General features: G+C 42.1%; 1 protein-coding gene and 1 non-coding gene across 2 annotated transcripts; one reads left to right on the top strand and one right to left on the bottom strand.

Moving 5' to 3' along the window:
• Positions 1–7820: 7820 nt before the first annotated feature.
• Positions 7821–8381, top strand: LOC147934869 (uncharacterized). Its single transcript, XM_087472836.1, has one exon. It carries the CDS (start codon positions 7821–7823, stop codon positions 8379–8381), a length of 561 nt encoding a protein of 186 aa, XP_087328962.1.
• Positions 8382–10882: 2501 nt separating this feature from the next.
• Positions 10883–10989, bottom strand: LOC147934868 (small nucleolar RNA R71). The gene has a single exon (XR_015573318.1). It is a non-coding gene; the product is annotated as a small nucleolar RNA R71 (small nucleolar RNA).
• Positions 10990–18919: the final 7930 nt, after the last annotated feature.

Here is an 18919-nt window from a genome sequence, read left to right as displayed (position 1 = left end):
GAGATTTACTTAGATGTACTCCAAATTATGTAATATTATCAGAACATATAAATCTTTTTTTTATTACTAGAATATTTTAGATATTTTCAAAACACTCAGTGTGCCCTTGTTTTATGTTACAAGAAAAAACGTAATTACAAAAATGTCATTGACACGTCAGACGTCACGTCAGAAATCGCTGACGTGTATTAAATAACTCAGCCGTATCGTGTTATAGAGGTAATGACGGCTGAATTACAGTATGTTGCGGCTGATTTATGGAAAAAACATTTGAGTAAGAGCAGACGGCTGGCTTAGAGCATAACTCAGCCAAGCGTTACAACTGACTTAAAAGAAATCTGGCTGAGTTATGTTATAACTCAGCCGTCATTACGGCTGAGTTTTCACCTGATGGTTGAGTTGTCAAAATTTTGGCTGAATTATCACTAGGACATGGCTGAAATAACATTTTCCGGCTAGCTGAGTTATGAACAATGGCTGACTTATGAGATGTCGTTACGGCTGAGTTATGGTTAAGCACTATAACTCAGCCGTCATAACTCAGCCGTCATAAGCTGACTTATCGGACAACTCAGCCATTTTACGACTGACTTAGTAGCGAAAGATTAATTACTAGAATATCATTCAGTTACGGCTGACTTATTAAACGATACAGCTGAGTTATGACATTAAGCGGCTGAATTTGGCAGCTATTTTTTTGCTTTTTTAATTACCGTAATAGTATTCATGTTGCGGCTGAGTTATAATCTTGTTTTATGACTGATTTAATTAGGCTGATTTACATGATCGTTTGGTGGCTGACTTGTCACTTCGGTCGCATCATCCATGTTATCATTGCATGTCATCATCTTCTCCGGAAATACGAAACGTCGTTCCTTCGATTTTTGTTCTTCAACTGGTTCAAAAGTGAAAGATTTACATGATTTCTACCTTCTTTTTCACCTTGTTCTTTTCCTTGTTTTTCTCCTTGTTTTTCACTTCTTAAATTACACTCATTCTTATTAATTTTACTCATTCTTCTTCATTTTCTTTCATGGATCCAGTTCTGGTGATTGTTGTTTCCGGTAATTGGGTAAAGAAACATAAATATGTATTTAACACCGATGATAGAGGGTGTCGAGTTGTGCAGATAGATGCAGAAACAACTCACGACAAGTTTACTTTCAGTTTATTTCTTGGCATAAGTCAGCCACCAAACATTATAATTTAGCCGTCATATGAATCTAAGAGACCTTTTGTTTTCCCTTAAGTATTATAACTCAGCCGTGAAGTAATATAAATCAGACGTTCACTTTCAGTTTATTTCTTGTTATAAGTCTGCCACCAAACATTATAACTCAGCTGTCATATGAATCTACGAGACCTTTCGTTTTCCTTTAAGTATTATAACTCAGCCGTGAAGTAATATAAATCAGACGTTCAATGTCAATAATACGTGGAATCGTTTGCTGATGTATATTTTTTTTTAATCAAAAACGAAAAAATAAACCAAGGGGTAAATTGTAATTACACCCAAGGCACTAAACATATGAGCAATTTCTAGAAGATTTTTAGATATCAGGAATAAACCAAATTTTGGAGTATATCTGAGTAATTATTTATTTTTTATATACAAGTTTCACATCATGTATATATTTTGAGTTTGTTCAAAAAAAAAAGTATATATTTGAGTAATACATATAACTAGTTCAATAACAATTTGCTCTTCAAACCTGTTTGGGAGAATAATAACACATACATAGAGAAGACATAATTTCTTTTATTATTATTATTATTATTATTATTATTATTATTATTATTATTATCATTATTAGTTTATTTTTTGTAAAGAGATACCATTTCTTTAAGATTTCATGAAGGTTTTTTGGACATTACAAAAAATGAAAGTTAAAAAGCTGAAAGGAAACACATTCTTTGAGACTATTATCCAATAGAGTATTTAGGATACTTGGAAGTGAGTGAACCATAAGCATAGGTACGTCTTCTGAGGAGGATTCCTTGCTGATGATATTCCATATTGAGAGCGATCCAACCACAAAAGTCTTCTTCGGAGCTAAAGTTGTATTTACCGATGTAGTTGGGTCTCTGAGCGAATAGCGGGACTATGAAGTTGAGAGTTACGCTCCTTCCAGATAGTATAGATCAAAGCATGAAATACTAGTTTGCAAATTGAATGAAGTCTCCTATTTGTGATGGAAGACTTAATCCAATTTAAGAAACTATCAAATATGGATAGAGGGAAAGGGTCGAAGTGATCAAAGAATCTATTCCAAAGATTCAAGGAGTAAGGACATTGGAAGAACATGTGATTTCTTGATTTATTACCTGACTGGCAGAGAAGGCAAGATGCAGGACATGTAGACTCCAGCAAATCAGTCTATCTCTTGTTGTGAGTCTGTCTTAAACGGTAATCCAAGCCATAAACGCCATTTTGGGATTGTGTTCCTTAAACCAAATTTGACAGTCGCCTCCATATCCAACTCCCTGTAGTGCGAAAGTCAGCATCCCATAAAACTTTATCTCTTATTAAGTGTCTTTTAACCTTGGAAACCCAGAGAGAGCCTGCTTGTGAGAAGGGGAGCCAAATTAACTTGAGGCCAAATTTTTTGTTCCAATCTATCAACCTCATTAGACCTAACCCCCCAACGGATTTAGGAGAGCAAATTGTCTCCCAGGAACCTTTCGCCCCACGAGCGGAGTCTGCATTGCTATTCCATAAAAAAGCACCACAGATTTGCTCTAGTTTGTCCATACAATTGTTAGGGAGTAAGAAGATTAACGCCCAGAAAATTATAGTGTTGTTGATGACTGATTGAAGAAGCTGCAATTTGGCTGCAAAGGAGAGATGTCGATTTTTCCAAGATTTTATTCGTCCTTTCACCTTATTTATCAGAGGTTGATAGTCCAAAGCAAATAACTTTTGAGTTAGCAAAGGAACTCCCAAATAGTGCATAGGCAGGAAGCCGAATGAGAGATTGTGATTGGCTGATAATGTCTTTGTTGTTGCAATCAAGATATATACAACTTTTCTGCAAATTAAATCCTAGCCCTGAAACAGACTTGAAATGAGTAAGAATATCCAGTATTGCAACTAACGAGTGTTCAGCTCCATAAAAAAAAACAAGAATGTCATCAACAAAGCTGAGGTGAGTAATAAGCAGATTGCCACACATGAATGCGTTTGAAACCTGTTAAGATTGGCTGCCTTATCAAGTTGTTTTGAGAGGATATCCATGACTAACATAAAGCGTGGGGTTGAGATGGAGTTACCTTGTCTTAAACCTTTATATCCTGGAAAATAACCAACTAGCTCCCTATTGAATCCCACTGAGTAGGAAGGAGTCATAAAAAAGGCTGATAACTACTTAATAAACTGAGCAAAGAGATTATAGGCCTCGAGGATGTTGGAAAGAAAACCCCAATCACTATTATCAAAAGCCTTAGACAAATCAATTGGTAGACATCCTCTGGTCACAAGTCCATCTTTGTTGAAGTCAGTGACTAGTTCAGAGGCTAAGAGAACATTTTTGCATAGGAAACGACCTGGAATGAGAGTGATTTGGTTTCTCTGAACCGCCTCTCCAGTGAATAGTTTAAGCCTGCTTGCAAGAATTCTAGAGATTACCGTGGTGATGGTATTACAACAAGAGATAGGTCTAAACTCCGTGAGAATCTCTGTTGTGACAGTCTTTGGAATGAGAGCTAGTATAGTTGCATTCACTTGCTTAAGGAGCTTACCAGTTCTGAAAAATTCAAAAACAGCTTCTATGACAGTTGGTCCCATAATTCCCCACGAGCTGATAACGAAATCCTTTGTGAATCCATTTGGTCATGGAGCTTTCCTTCTAGCCAATAAGAAAAGAGTGGAAGTTACCAATTCTGGTGTAGGGATGGTAGAGAGAGTTGAAGCCATGTCCTCAGTACATCTGAAAGGATGTAGATCTTGAATCTGTTGAACTGTAAGAGGTTCGACCAGGGAGTTTTTGGCTCTAAGCAACCGATGATAATAGTCAACTATGATATCCTTGAGAATCCCTTTGTATGTGACCCTTTCCCCATCTTTATCAATGAGCAAACAAATGAGATTCTTTGCCTAGTGAGCCTTCATAGAATTATGGAAGAAGCGGGTGTTGGAATCTCCTTATGATCACCAACGAACTCTAAATTTTTTTCTTTGAGAAAAGTTTCCTTTGCTTTAGAAAGAATAAATCAACGCTGCCTAGCCAATCTTTCCTCTTCAAAAAGAATTGAATTTGGTGAGGATAAGATTTGATTATGGATATTATTGAGAGACTTCATAGCTTATGCTGTCCTTGCTTAAATGTTGCTGAAATGAGTACGACATAAAGCCTTGCAACCCATCTTCACTGCCTTGAGCTTTTGACAAAGTGAGAACATACATGAACCCGGTAGGACATGCATATTCTAAGCTGTAAAAAGGTGTAGAACTTAAAGGGAACCTTCCATTTCCACAATATCTAATGTAGCAACTAGGATGGGGGAATGATCGGATCCTTCTGGCACATCATGTAGAGCATTAGATTGAGGGAAGGATGACATCCATGCATCATTAACAAGAGTTATGTCAAGCTTCCGAGTGATCGGTTCAATAGGCCGACTATTGTACCACATATGATTAGCCCCTCTACTTACTAAATCCAGGAAATCACATGAGTTGACAGAATCTTGAAATTCAGACATACGTTGTAAGGGTAAAGGGTAAGGATAGAGTGAATAGTGGTCTTCTGCTCGTAATATTTAATGAAAATCTCCATGAAGCAGCCAAGGATGATTTCTTTGAAGACTGTATTGATTAAACTCCTCTATTGTCTTCCAGAACTCTCTTCTAGCTACGAGATAACTAAATATGCTTTCTGACCCTTTAGGCAAAGTCCTTGCTGAGATGACTTCGAGGATTTTGATTGCCCTCTAACTACTTGCCATTTATTTGGTGAATCACTCGAAGGAGAATCTAGATACTTATGCGTTGTTGTAGAAGGGGGTAATGATCCACATCAATAGAGGTTGACTTTGATGGTACAAGGCTTACAAGGATCACATGATCAAGAATTTTCTCAGATGAATTAGTAGGTATTGGAATTCCAGCAACCAAATGCCCCTTTACCTGCAAGGTAGAGTTCAAAACCTTCTTCAGTTGAACATTATTGTCTATGGTGGTCTCTTGGGGTGAGGAAGAATAAGCATTGTCAGAACTAGTCAAGTCCTTTGGGATAACTGGAGTAGTGGGACACCAATGATATAGGTGCCCTTATTCGTTGCAGAAATCACACTTGGGAGGGAGTCGAGGGTACTCAACCCAAACACAGATCTCATTCACATCGTCATCCTCTACTACAATAAACTCAAGGAGCGGTTTCTTGAGTAGAATCTCGACCTTAGTTCTTGTATTCATGGCAAGAGGAGCGAGCAGCTGGAAAATTGGATTGAACTCTTTGTCAGTACCAGAGGATTCAAATTGGGTAGTTAGAGTCACCTCAGTTGTTGGATTAGAAGGAGGAATAGAGACCAAATCGTGGCCAGCAGTTGGAAAAATGGAAACTTCGAGCGACGAATAAGAGGGAGGATCTGAGGGATCCAAGGGATCTGAAGCGGCAATTGCCATGGTAGAAATGAATAGGGGGAATAAAGGGGAACATTCTCGACGGCGACGTGAGGCCTAACCGTCGGTCGGAAGTGGAAGAAAGTAGATATAGGGTTTCTTCTTACCTTGCGCTTGGTAGTCCGTCTTGGTTGCAGGATCGTATCACGGAGGATCGCCCAACAAATATTTCATTGATATTTAGGATTATTATTTCCTTTTATGGGGATCATTATTTGAAAGTTAGTGAATAACTCCATCCAATTGCTAATAATAATATTTTAATTGATTATAGTAAATTCCAAAACAATTTAGCAGGAAAATTAGTAATTTCATACTCCAACTAAGGGGGTTCTTACACCATGTTTAACATTGTGGAAATCCATACATCAAGTTCAATAAAATTCAAATTCACTGCCCCAACTCGTTAAAAAGTGTTGTTACATACATAAAACGTAACAGTGTGAATAGACCGTCAACGGCTGCTTACGTGGACGCCACATATGAAACGACGTCGTTTTGAGAAACAAAAGAAAGAACTTTTTTTGGTTAAAACGACGTTGTTTCTTCTTTCTTCCTCTTTTCTTATTTTTCTTTTCTTCCTCCTTCTTCCCGATTTGGGGATTGAACAACGTAGTAGGGTAAAATTGAGTATTGTACTTGTCAAGTCTCCACAAAGCTTGTTTCTATCGACATTAAAATAGGTCATTTGTTAGCTGAAGAAGCTTGGTTGGAGTTGGGCCTGAAAATGATGAACGGGCGAGGTTAAGTCTTTCTAGCTCCATCAGTTTATCAAAATCAGCTGGGATTGGCGAAGCAGTGAAATTGTTGTAAGCCAGGTTCAAGTCACGGAGATGACGTAATCTGAAAAGACTACTGTTGGATACAAGTTGGCCAAATCAATTGATTTGGGAATTTTTAAAAAATTTTAGGGTTTTTGGGTTCAATCCCCATATCGGGAAAGAATGAGGAAGAAAAGAATAATAAGAAAAGAGGAAGAAAGAAGAAACGACGTCGTTTTAGCCAAAATAAGTTATTTATTTTGTTTCTCAAAACGACGTCGTTTCATATGTGCCGTCCACGTAAGCAGCCGTTGACGGTCTCTTAACATCGTTATGGCTTATGTATGTAATAACACCTTTTAACGAGTTGGGACAGTGAATTTGGATTTTATTGAACTTAATACATGGATTTGCACAATGTTAAACATGATGTAGGAGTCGAACATATCCCCTTAGCTGGGGTATGAAATTACCGATTTTCCCAATTTAGCATCATATATGCAATTTAGAGTTGATGAAAAAGATATATAACAGAAAACAATACATAAAAAAACAAGAAGCTATATATTAGTATATATTAGTGGAGGAGCTTGAAGCTTAATTTTAGTTTCACTCTGTTATGTTTCTGCAGCTCTATTTCAAGAACCTTGAGTTTTTTAAAAATTCTCTCTCTATTTTAATATAATTGGAAGCGTTAAAAACAAAAAAACATGTTTGCTAGAATATTAACTCGAGACATTTAACTTTGGTAGTATATTCATAATTGATCCACAAGGATTAATAATGTGTTAGAGATTACGAGACTCATTACTAGCTTAAGCGGGAGTATGATACTTAGTTATAATATGTAAATAAAAATGCAAGAGAAATAAGCTAGTTTACCTTCTAATTCAACAAAACCACGTAACAGTTTCGAGTGCAGAGTAATACTTGAATATTTCATGGAATTGAGATAGATTTTGTAGGGACCAAAGACCCAACATGCAATACTAAACAATGGCTTTGATGCCACCATGGTGATTGTAATACTAGGCATCACATGGGTAGAGAAGCTAATGATAGACAAGGGATTCTCTACTATTCCCTTTCTTTGTATGGATTGATATTGCTTGGGCATCATCCATATACACTTGTATATATTGTGCATAATGTAATGAGAACACCATCAACGGTTTATCAAGTTACATGGTATCAGAACCTATTTTTCTGACCTAAAAAAAAAAAAAAAAAAACACACACACGCCGCACTCATCTCTCGTTTTCATCCTCTGTTTTTTCCTCTATTTCTTTTTCCTTTTCTCTTCTCTCTCTTACCTTCTCCTCATCTCTCGTCTTCTTCTCGCCACTCCATGGCTCACCAACCGCAACCCCACCTCAACGCTCCTCACAAGGCTTTTGGCGTGACTCATATCAAATCCTATATTTCGCTAACCCTCGACATGACGAAAATCAATTACGATGCTTGGCATGAACTTTTTGAAACACACTATTTCAGCTTTGGCGTGTCTGGCCATCTCGATGGCACTTCTCTTCCTGTGAATCCAGATGACATCGCTTGGAAAGAGCGTGATGGTCTCGTCAAGATGTGGATCTATGGAACCATTTCTTCTTCTCTTCTCGACACGGTGCTGAAAACTCGTTGCTCTGTCCGTGAACTCTGGCTCATCATTGAAAACCTTTTCCGTGACAACAAAGAAGCCCGTGTGATACAACTCGACAACGATCTCCGCACCCTCACCATCGGAGATCTCACGGTCCACGACTATTGTCAAAAGCTTAAGACACTTTCTGATCTCCTTGCCAATGTTGACTCTCCGGTCTCCGATCGCGTCGTCGTGACCTATATGCTGAACGGTCTCTTACCAAAGTTCGACAACATCATCAACATCATCAAACATCGCCAACCGTTCCCCACCTTTACTGTTGCCCGCTCCATGCTTGTTGAGGAGGAACAACGCTTAAACCGCCAGACTCCACACCCGTGCCCCTGCCTCTCTTGACTTGACATCTCATAGCGTGTTGTACACGACCTCTAGAAGACACAACAACCATGCTAGCGGTCATCGAGACAACAACTACACCAAAGGCAATGATATGTATATATTTTGCATCTCCTTAGCCTGTATTTGTCATGCATTTAGCTAGGACAACTAGTCGTTTTGCATCATTTTAGAACCTCTATTATACACTTTGCATATTTAGGAAGTTTATGCATCATCCTTGCATACATTGTACATTTCGAAGTATTTCAGGTGTTTAGGAGACGTCGGAGACGCAGACAATAGAGCCACTCTCAGCTGCACCAATCGAGCCACTCTCAGCTGCACCAATCGAGTCACTCTCGAGGCACCACTCGAGTCGCCACTCGATCCATCACTCGATCCACCGGTAGAGGGATTCAGTTTTTGACGTCTTCATCAAAGTTGTAGAGAGTTGAGTCATATTTCCAATGCCGTTTATTTCAAGTCAATCGGAGGTGTGGTTCAAGAGTTATCACCGTTTTAGTGGATACATATACACCCAGCTCGAGTCGTATTACCTCCACTCGATTGCACCCCAGGGAGAGACGACACTCGAATCATATCACCTCCACTCGATTGCACCCCAGGGAGAGACGACACACGACTCGATCCGTTCCACTCGATTGCAACCCAGGGAGAGACGACACGCGACTCGATCCGCTCCACTCGATTGCACCCTAGGGAGAGACGACACGCGACTCGACCGCACATGTTTGGTTTCACACGCTTCAGGAGACTCCCGAACCGACGCTCTATCTTGTCGTTTTAAGTTTTAGGGATTCACACGTTTTTACTATATATACATTTTGTTAAGTCTTGTTGAGGACATCTTATCTTTTATTCTCGTTTTGTTCTTAAGGTTCTACCTAGCCACCTAAAACGTTTGAGACTTTGTGTCCAAATATCTTTTAATCTGTTTAGTTTTTGCATTTGATTTCTTCTACAAAGTTGTTCATCTCATTCTTGTCTATCTTATTATGATTTTTTCAATATTTTCTGGACTTGTGTCTTTAGTGATGATTTCCGGATCTGAGTAGTGCTAGAGTTCTTGGGGATGGGATAGACTAGGTGGAGGATCTTAGGATGTAGAGTGTTTAAGTTTTGATTTTTATGATTCCCTTCTGGACTAGTGTTAGAAATGCTAGTTTCTCTCTGATCAATTGGAACTAGGTCTTAGACATTTCCGCACCCAAAAGGTGTTCGATGAAATGTCTGACCAACTAGTGCCAGAGACTTACGTTCCTAGCCTAAGAGATTAGTTGTCTAGGACGTTTGTTGACGTGAATGAACTTTTTTGTCATGCCACGCTTGATCATGTTTCTCTAGCGAGAGCTAGGTTTGGAAGTGGTTGAGTCTGAGTAGCTTCTGTCAAGAGATTGGATTAGCTAAGTTGTGATGTTCATTGTTTAGGGATAGTTTGCTTGTGGCATGTTAAACACTCTATAGACTAGGATACTCCACCGAAATCAATTACTCCCATCCTTAGGACTTTTATCTTTTTGATTGTTATTGCATTCCTGAGACTGTTTCTTATCTTGCGGTTTTGTTCATGCTTAGACTCGTTTTCGTTTTTACTCTTGTTTACTTCTTGTCATACATTTTCGTTTCTAATTCTGTAGTTCATTTCTGTTTTTGCATTTTCATCATTCTAGGACTGTTAGGCAAACACTCTTTTTATATTGGCTTGACTTGTGATTTCTTGATTGCATCTTGATTGTTAGCAACATCCCACTTGGATTGACACCTTAAGTACTACAACTGCATAAGGTTAATTGAACCTGCTAGGATAGACACACAAAAATCCTAGTATCAATTTGGCGCCGTTGCCATTTGGGATTCATTTTGCTACATTTAAGATTTCAAGTTTTGCAAGATTAAGTTCTTTTACACATATCATTCTGAGTACTGACTTGTTTTGGTTGTCTGCTTGTTTGTTTTGCATCTCAGGAACCTGTTGATTGCAACGTTGCATGCGCACCAGATCAAGAGGACATCAGAACCTCCTTCCTGCTATCGACGATATCAACCGGTTACAAAGACCACGACAAGTTCGTCAACTCACTGATCATCCCGCACCAGTCAATATGGACCAACAGAATGGACCAAATCCGGGACCGCGAAACATTGGTGCTGGAGATGCACCGAACACTCACACTCAACGTGTTGGAATCGTCCCTCCCGCCGTGCAGAACAACAACTTCGAAATCAAAGGCAGTCTGATCTCCATGATCCAGGGAAACAAGTTTCATGGGTTGCCTATGGAGGATCCACTAGACCATTTGGATGAGTTTGACCGTCTGTGCAGTCTCACCAAGATCAACGGCATGAGTGAGGATGGTTACAAGTTGCGCCTCTTCTCATTCTCCCTGGGAGATAAAGCTCATCAATGGGAGAAAAATCTCCCCAAGGGATCTATCACCACTTGGGACGCCTGCAAGAAAGCCTTCTTGGCTAAATTTTTCTCCAACTCCAGAACAGCACGTCTCAGGAATGAGATTTCCAGCTTTACTCAGAAGAGCTCAGAATCATTCTGTGAAGCCTGGGAGCGCTTCAAGGGTTACCACAGCCAGTGTCCACACCATGGTTTCAGCAATGAGTCACTGCTGAGCACTCTCTACCGTGGTGTCCTTCCGAAGATACGCATGCTGCTTGACACTGCTTCCAACGGTAACTTCCTGAACAAGGACGTAGATGAAGGTTGGCAACTGGTTGAGAATCTCACTCAGTCTGACGGCAACTACAATGAGGATTATGACCGCACTGTTCGCGGCGACGCTGGGTCTGAGGAGAAGTACAAGAAGGACCTCAAGAATGTCAATGAGAAGCTTGACCGTATCTTGCTGAGCCAGCAGAGGAGCGTCCACTTCATCTCTGAGGACGACCCTTTCCATGTTCCAGATGGGGAGGGTGAGCAGAGTGAAGAGATCAGCTATGTCCAGAATCAGGGTGGATACAACATTGGTTACAACCCCTACAAGACGAACCCCAATTTGTCTTACCGAAGCAACAATGTTGCTAATCCACAAGATCAGGTGTACCCGCCTCAGCCACATCAGCAAGGTCAGCAAAAACCTTTTGTGCCTTACAATCCGGGATTCGTCCCAAAGCCGCAGTTCCAGCAAGGTTACCAAGCTCCTTCAGGACCACCACCAGGATTCCGCCCTCAACAGGTTCAGCCTACTACCGCCCCAGATCAAGAAATGAAGCAAATGATGCAACAACTTCTTCAGGGCCAAGCTAGCGGTTCCATGGACACTGCTAAGAAATTTGCTGACCTTAGCCAGAGGATGGAATGTTCCTACAATGATCTGAACGTCAAATTCGAAGCTCTGAATTCAAAGATAAGGTACATGGAAGGCCAATCCGCTTCTACTTCTGCACCAAAGCCTGGCCAATTCCCAGGTAAGGCTGTTCAGAACCCCAAAGAGTTTGCCAATGCCATTACGCTGAGAAGTGGGAAAACATTGCCTCCCAGGCAAGGAGTTCCAGACGTCACTGAGGACAGTGAGGCATTCGATGGGGAGGATTTTGGTCAGGATGACGCTCAGATGGAGAACCCAGTCGAAGCAGTCAAAGACCCGGTTGAACCAGTGAAGCAGTCCGAACCTGAAGCTGTTAAGGAGCTTGTTGTTTCTGAAGATAGACCTGCGAAGTTCATCCCTCCACTGTACAAGCCTCCCCTACCATTTCTAGTGAGGTTCAAGAAGCAGCTTACTGAGAAGTACAAAGCCTTGTTCGAAAAACAAGTCAAGGAGATTGAGCTGAGGATGCCATTGCAGGATGCATTCACACTTGTCCCTCACTACCAGAAATTCCTCAAAGACTTAGTGATGGAGAGATCAAAAGAAGTTCAAGGCATGGTGGTACTAAGTCTTGAGTGCAGTGCAATCATCCAGAAGAAGGTTGTACCCAAGAAGCTCAAAGATCCTGGATCATTCACTCTACCCTGCTCCATTGGACCCATGTCTTTTGAGAGGTGTTTATGTGATCTTGGCGCTTCAGTTAATCTGATGTCATTCTCTGTGGCTAAGTGATTGGGTTTCACAAGGTTTAAGGGATGCTTCATCTCCCTCATCCTTGCAGATCGATTAGTGAGACTTCCACATGGTATCTTAGAGGACTTACCTGTCAGGATCAGAAACGTGGAAGTGCTAACCGACTTTGTGGTTCTGGAGATGGATGAAGAACCAAAAGATCCTCTGATCTTAGGAAGACCGTTCCTGGCGACTGCTGGAGCCATCATTGATGTCAGAAATGGCAGGATTGATCTTAATCTGGGCGATGACTTCATCATGAAGTTTGACATCAAGGATACTTTGAAGAAGCCAATAATAGGAGGACAAGTCTTCTATACTGAAGAGATGGATAAGTTGGCTGATGAGTTGTTGGAGGAACTAGCTGAAGAGGATCATCTCAAAACTGCTCTAACTAAGGATGGAGAAGAAGGGTTCCTGCATGAGGAGACCACTTGTTACAAGAATTTGCTAGACTCCCACAGAGAAACGGATGGATTAGAGGAATTCGATCAGCTATCTGACGCAGAGGAGGTACGTGCATTTGAGACAAAGAGTTCAGAACTTGATACCTCCCACTCGACCGACGTCAAGACCCGACTCAAGAGACCGATGTCCCGCTCAATCGAGTCGCACACCTCCCACTCGACCGTGATCATTCCAGACTCCCATGCTGACGACTGGTCGGAACTGAAAGCTCCAAAGGTAGAACTCAAAACTCTCCCTTCCGGGCTCAGGTACGTTTTTCTGGGAACCAATTCTACTTATCCTGTCATAGTGAATTCTAAGTTGAGTGATGATGAATTGGGGATGCTAGTAACTGAGCTTAAGAAGTTTAGAAAGGCTATAGGTTATTCTTTAGACGATATCAAAGGAATCTCACCTAGTCTTTGCACACATAGGATCAATCTTGAAAATGAGTCTTATGCTAGTATTGAACCCCAAAGGAGATTGAATCCTAACCTGAAGGAAGTAGTAAAGAAAGAAATTTTAAAATTGCTTGATGCTGGAGTTATCTATCCTATCTCTGATAGTACTTGGGTATCTCCAGTGCACTGTGTACCTAAAAAGGGAGGAATTACTGTCATCAAAAATGAAAAAAATGAGCTAATCCCAACTAGGACCATCACAGGACATAGGATGTGCATTGATTATAGGAAGTTGAATGCTGTTTCTAGGAAAGATCATTTCCCTTTGCCTTTCATTGATCAAATGTTAGAAAGATTAGCCAGTCATCCCTATTACTGTTTCCTTGATGGGTATAGTGGATTCTTCCAAATCCTTATCCACCCAAATGATCAGGAAAAGACAACGTTTACTTGTCCCTATGCTCCTGCCACCTTTCAAAGGTGCATGAAATCAATTTTCTAGGATTTAATTGAGGAGTCAGTGGAAGTGTTTATGGACAATTTCTCTGTCTACGGTTCCACTTTCTCCTCCTGTTTGTTAAATCTGTGCAGGATATTGACGCGATGTGAGGAGACGAACTTGGTGCTGAACTGGGAGAAGTGCCACTTCATGGTTGAAGAAGGGATTGTTCTGGGACACAAGATTTCTGAGAAAGGAATTGAGGTTGACAAAGCTAAGATTGAGGTCATGGTTCAACTTCAACCGCCAAAGACAGTGAAGGACATCAGAAGCTTTCTGGGACATGCTGGGTTTTACAGGAGATTCATTAAGGACTTCTCAAAAATTGCAAGACCTTTGACAAGGTTGCTGTGCAAGGAGGTTGAGTTCAAATTTGATGCAGCATGCTTGGAAGCTTTCAGCAAGATCAAGGAGGCCTTGGTTTCGGCACCTATAGTACAAGCTCCGAATTGGGATCATCCTTTTGAGATCATGTGTGATGCTTCAGATTTCGCAGTTGGAGCAGTTCTGGGACAGCGAATAGACAAGAAGCTTCATGTCATCTACTACGCCAGTCACACCTTGGACGAGACTCAAGGAAGATATGCAACCACAGAGAAGGAACTCCTAGCCGTTGTGTTTGCATTTGAAAAATTCAGGAGTTACCTTGTGGGTTTGAAGGTCATAGTGTATACCGACCATGCTGCTTTGAGACACATCTACTCGAAGAAGGATACCAAACGAAGACTGTTGAGATGGATCCTGCTTCTTCAGGAGTTTGACATGGAGATAGTTGACAAGAAAGGCATAGAAAACGGAGTTGCAGATCATTTGTTTAGAATGAGGATTGAAGATTCAGTTCTCATAGATGATTCAATGCCTGAGGAACAACTTCTGGTCGCCCAGGTTTGCGAGCGGATGCATGACACAGGGGTTGAGAACCTCAAAATCAGATGCATGGCGATCACTTCTGAGACTGCACCATGGTATGCAGATGTCGTGAATTACAAGGTTTGTGGAGAAGTTCCTGATGACATGGATCCCTACAGGAAGAAGAAATTTTTCAGGGAGGTCAACCACTACTTCTGGGATGAGCTCTATCTGTACAAAAGAGGTTCTGACGGTCTGTTCCGAAGATGTATAGCAGAAGGGGAAGTGCAGGGAGTGCTTGAGCACTGTCACGGCTCCACCTATGGAGGTCACTTCGCCACATTCAAGACAGCTCAGAAAGTTCTTCAGGCAGGTCTCTGGTGGCCAACCTTGTTCAAGGACGCTCACAGTTTCATCACCAAATGTGATGCTTGCCAAAGGATGGGCAACATCACAAGGAGGAACGAGATGCCCCAGAATCCGATCCTGGAAGTGGAGATATTTGACGTTTGGGGGATAGACTTCATGGGACCATTCAACCCCCCATCTAATGGGAATGTCTATATTCTGGTGGCAGTTGATTATGTTTCTAAGTGGGTCGAAGCCATTGCCAGTCCTACCAATGATCACAAGGTTGTTCAAAAGTATAATTTTTCCAAGGTATGGGATACCCAGAGCAGTGATCAGTGATGGTGGAACTCACTTCGTCAACAAAGTTTTTGAGAGCATGCTGAGAAAGTATGGGGTCAAGCACAAGGTGTCTACTGCGTATCACCCTCAGACCAGCGGACAGGTTGAAGTTTCGAACAAGCAGATCAAGTGTATCTTGTCAAGGATTGTTGGAGTTTCGAAGAAAGATTGGTCTGTCAAGTTGGACGAGACTCTCTGGGCATACAGAACAGCGTTCAAGACGCCAATAGGACGAACACCTTTTGAGTTGATCTATGGTAAAGCATGTCATCTCCCTGTAGAGGTTGAGTATAAGGCACTTTGGGCTATCAAGTTGCTGAACTTGGACATTGATACAGCTCAGGCTAAGAGGACTCTTGATCTACATGAGTTGGAAGAAATCAGACTTGATGCCTATGAGAGCTCAAAGATTTACAAAGAGAGAACCAAAAATTTTCATGATAAGAAAATTGTTGTCAAAAAGCTCAAGGCTGGAGATCAGGTTTTGCTTTTCAACTCCAAAATTAAGTTATTTCCTGGAAAGCTTAAGTCTAGGTGGTCTAGACCGTTTGAAGTCAAGGACGTTCTGCCATTCGGAGCCATCACTCTTCTGAACAAGGATGGTAGCGAATTGACTGTAAATGGTCAGAGAGTCAAGAAATATTTAGCTGATCAAGTCCGACCAGAGGGGTTTTCTGTGCTCCTCTATGAACCGAAAAAAGCATAAAAAGCTGAAAAGTCAAGCTAGAGACTTAAAACAAGCTCACTTGGGAGGAAGTCCCAAAGGTATCACTGTAAATATTTTTTTTTAGGACTCTTTGGTTTTTAATTTTTGTTTTTGGTTTTCTTGTGTTCAGGAATCTACAGAAGGGAGTACATGCAACAGAAAAAAATATATAGTAGTTAAAAAAGTAAGTTCAGAATCAAGTCAAGTATGAGGAGTTCTACAGAAAAGAGACAGAGGATACAGAGAAGACAAAAGCAGAGTGAAAAGAAGAGTGAGGTGAAAAAAAAAAAAAAAAAAAATGGTCCGACTGAAGACACCCACGTGAACCTTTCCTCTTCACTCAATCTTCACTCACTCCCTTACTTTTCCTTCCCACGTGAAAGCTTCCCCATTTCTTTCTTGTTCCCTCCCAACAAACAGATCACTTTATGTCTCCTTTCTTCCCATCACTCCATTACTCCTCCTTCTTTCCTGCCCTTTAAATTAAACTCTCACCTCTCTTCACTCTTCACCCCTACCAAACAAACACTCCTCTCACGACCATTATTATCCTAACTTCACTCTTCCTTGAATTATTTAGACTCTTCCATATCTCTTTCCTCACACTCTCACATCACACTCCCTCATCACTCTTTGTTTTTTTTTGTTCTCACTTTGTTTCGTTTACCTCTCCTCAATCGAGCCGTCTCACTGCACACCAATCGAGCCATTGTCGTTGCTGTCCCTCTCACCGTCAACCGAGTCCTCACTCGAGTCGCCTTCCCTTCGCTGCAACACACAACTCGTCCTGCACGACACACCCTTGCTCGAGTCACCGCACATCGACACGCCCGAACCGTTCGCACAGCTCAATCGAGTCGATCTCGTGACCACTCAACGCATCCGCTGCTGAATTCATCAATGGAGCCGTCTCCCTTGTTGCCTCAATCGAGCCGGTTCCACTGCACACACTCGTCTGGTTTATCCTCCCTTTGCACTTTCAAGTTTAAAACTTCATAATTGCTTTTGTCACTTGTGCACTAACATATTGACGCTTAGCTTTGAGTTTATGATGTCTCAGCGGAGCAGAAAGAGTGCTGAGCTAATAGAGGAAATGCGAGAAGCCTATGGTTGTAAGGCAGGAGAGCGCTCATCGCCTAAATCTATGACGAAGCGTTTCTTAGCAATAAAAAACATGGTCGGCGGAGTTGTTGGGGATTCAGGCCAAACAGCAGGATCAAGCAGACCGACCAATTCGCTCACAAAGAGCAAGAGTCGCGGGAAGAGACCGGCGCAAGCTTCTTACTCAAGAGAAAAGGGCAGTGATTACGAACAGGAGGAACCTGAGTTGCGCTCAGACCAAGCTCCCAGGAAATCTGTCAGACGGAAATCTACTGAGACGAAGTTGACTCCCAAAGAGTACTACGAGCTATTCCAGCAGTGCGAATTTAATGGAACAAGATATCCGCATCCTGAGACGATGGAGCTACTAGGGATTGGGGAGGATGTTCAGTATTTATTTTGGCGGTGCCATTTGGAGAGAATCATGAACACCCTTAAGAGTGGATACAAAGAGGAGACAATCCAGTTCCTTTCTACTTTGGAGATGCACTTGTATGCGAATGAGCCAGACATGATGACCGATGGAGGCCTGGGCTATCTTACATTCCCCGTTCATGGCCAGTTCTACACGCTTACTTTTAGAACCATCGAAGAGATTCTTGGATTTCCCAGCGGAACGGGGACTACACCACAGTTCGATAGGGACGAAATATCAGCACTCTGGGGGACGATTGGAAGCACGCCTACATTCACTTCGTCAAAAACAAAGGCGCTGAACTTGAGAAGCCCAGTGTTGCGTTACTTCTAGAAGGCGGTGGCCAATGCATTCTATGCCAAGGAGATTAAGGGATACATCACGAATGGCGATCTTGAAATGATTGATCTCGAGCTCAAGGGACTCACATTCACGGTGATGGATGGCACCGAGCTGCAAGGTGACACGTCCAATACTTCCGTCTCGCTCTACCTCATCAACTACATGATGTCATACAAGACTTGGGTCTCGCGTGGTGACTTGGTTTCTTGAGGCAGCTGGTGTTCTGTTATCTTCCGAGCCACACCCACCATGCTGGCTCGACGTGAACAACCTGCGACAGTTGCGCACTCTGGAGCGGGGTTTGAGGCAAGGACGATTGATTTACAAGTTTGTGCATCCGGAGGTCGGTTCCTCAAGATTACTCCTGCCTTACGTCGAGCTGACTACAATCTTGAGGGGTGAACATGTCGAGTTCATACCTCCCACGGACACTCTCTACGAATCTGGGGATGAGGTGCAGCGAGCAGAGGTTGCAGAAGCAGGGACAGACCCGATGGAGGAGGATACAAAAGAGTACCGCCCATAGCAGTTCTACTTCGAGGAGTACACAGAAACAAGAATGGCTAAAGGGGTCAGAGCAGCTCATCAACGCCTCAACAAGCTTCAGCGATGGGGAAGGCCAGAGACAAGGCTTTCAGCAGCTTCACCAAGACTATGACGAACTTTATGCGTAAGTTTAGCTGCTCGACTTCCACTACCGCCGTCCCTAGGTCTATCCCCGAGGACGCCAGACCCATACCAGGATGCGACTCCGCGACACTCGAGCGAACACCACCGATTCCCTCTCCAGCACGTCAATCTTCATACATGCCACGGGAGCGTCAACCTTCACCCACTCCTTCACGCCACTCGTCACACGAGTCTAGGGAGAGACAGAGACGCGGTTCGCGAGGTTCCAGAGCCTCCTCTAGTCGGCAATCCGCGCGTCGTTCTGCAGCTCGAGATGAGCATGAGGTTGAGACTGAGGTTGAGCAACGAGTTGAACATCAGGGTGATTATCAGCCTACGGAGGTTGTTGTGTTGGCATCGGACC

The sequence above is a fragment of the Camelina sativa genome, chromosome 11, assembly GCF_030686135.1.
Source record: "Camelina sativa cultivar CO46 ecotype springtype chromosome 11, ASM3068613v1".
In the NCBI taxonomy this organism is placed as follows: domain Eukaryota; kingdom Viridiplantae; phylum Streptophyta; class Magnoliopsida; order Brassicales; family Brassicaceae; genus Camelina; species Camelina sativa.
This window is presented reverse-complemented; position numbering and strand designations above follow the sequence as displayed.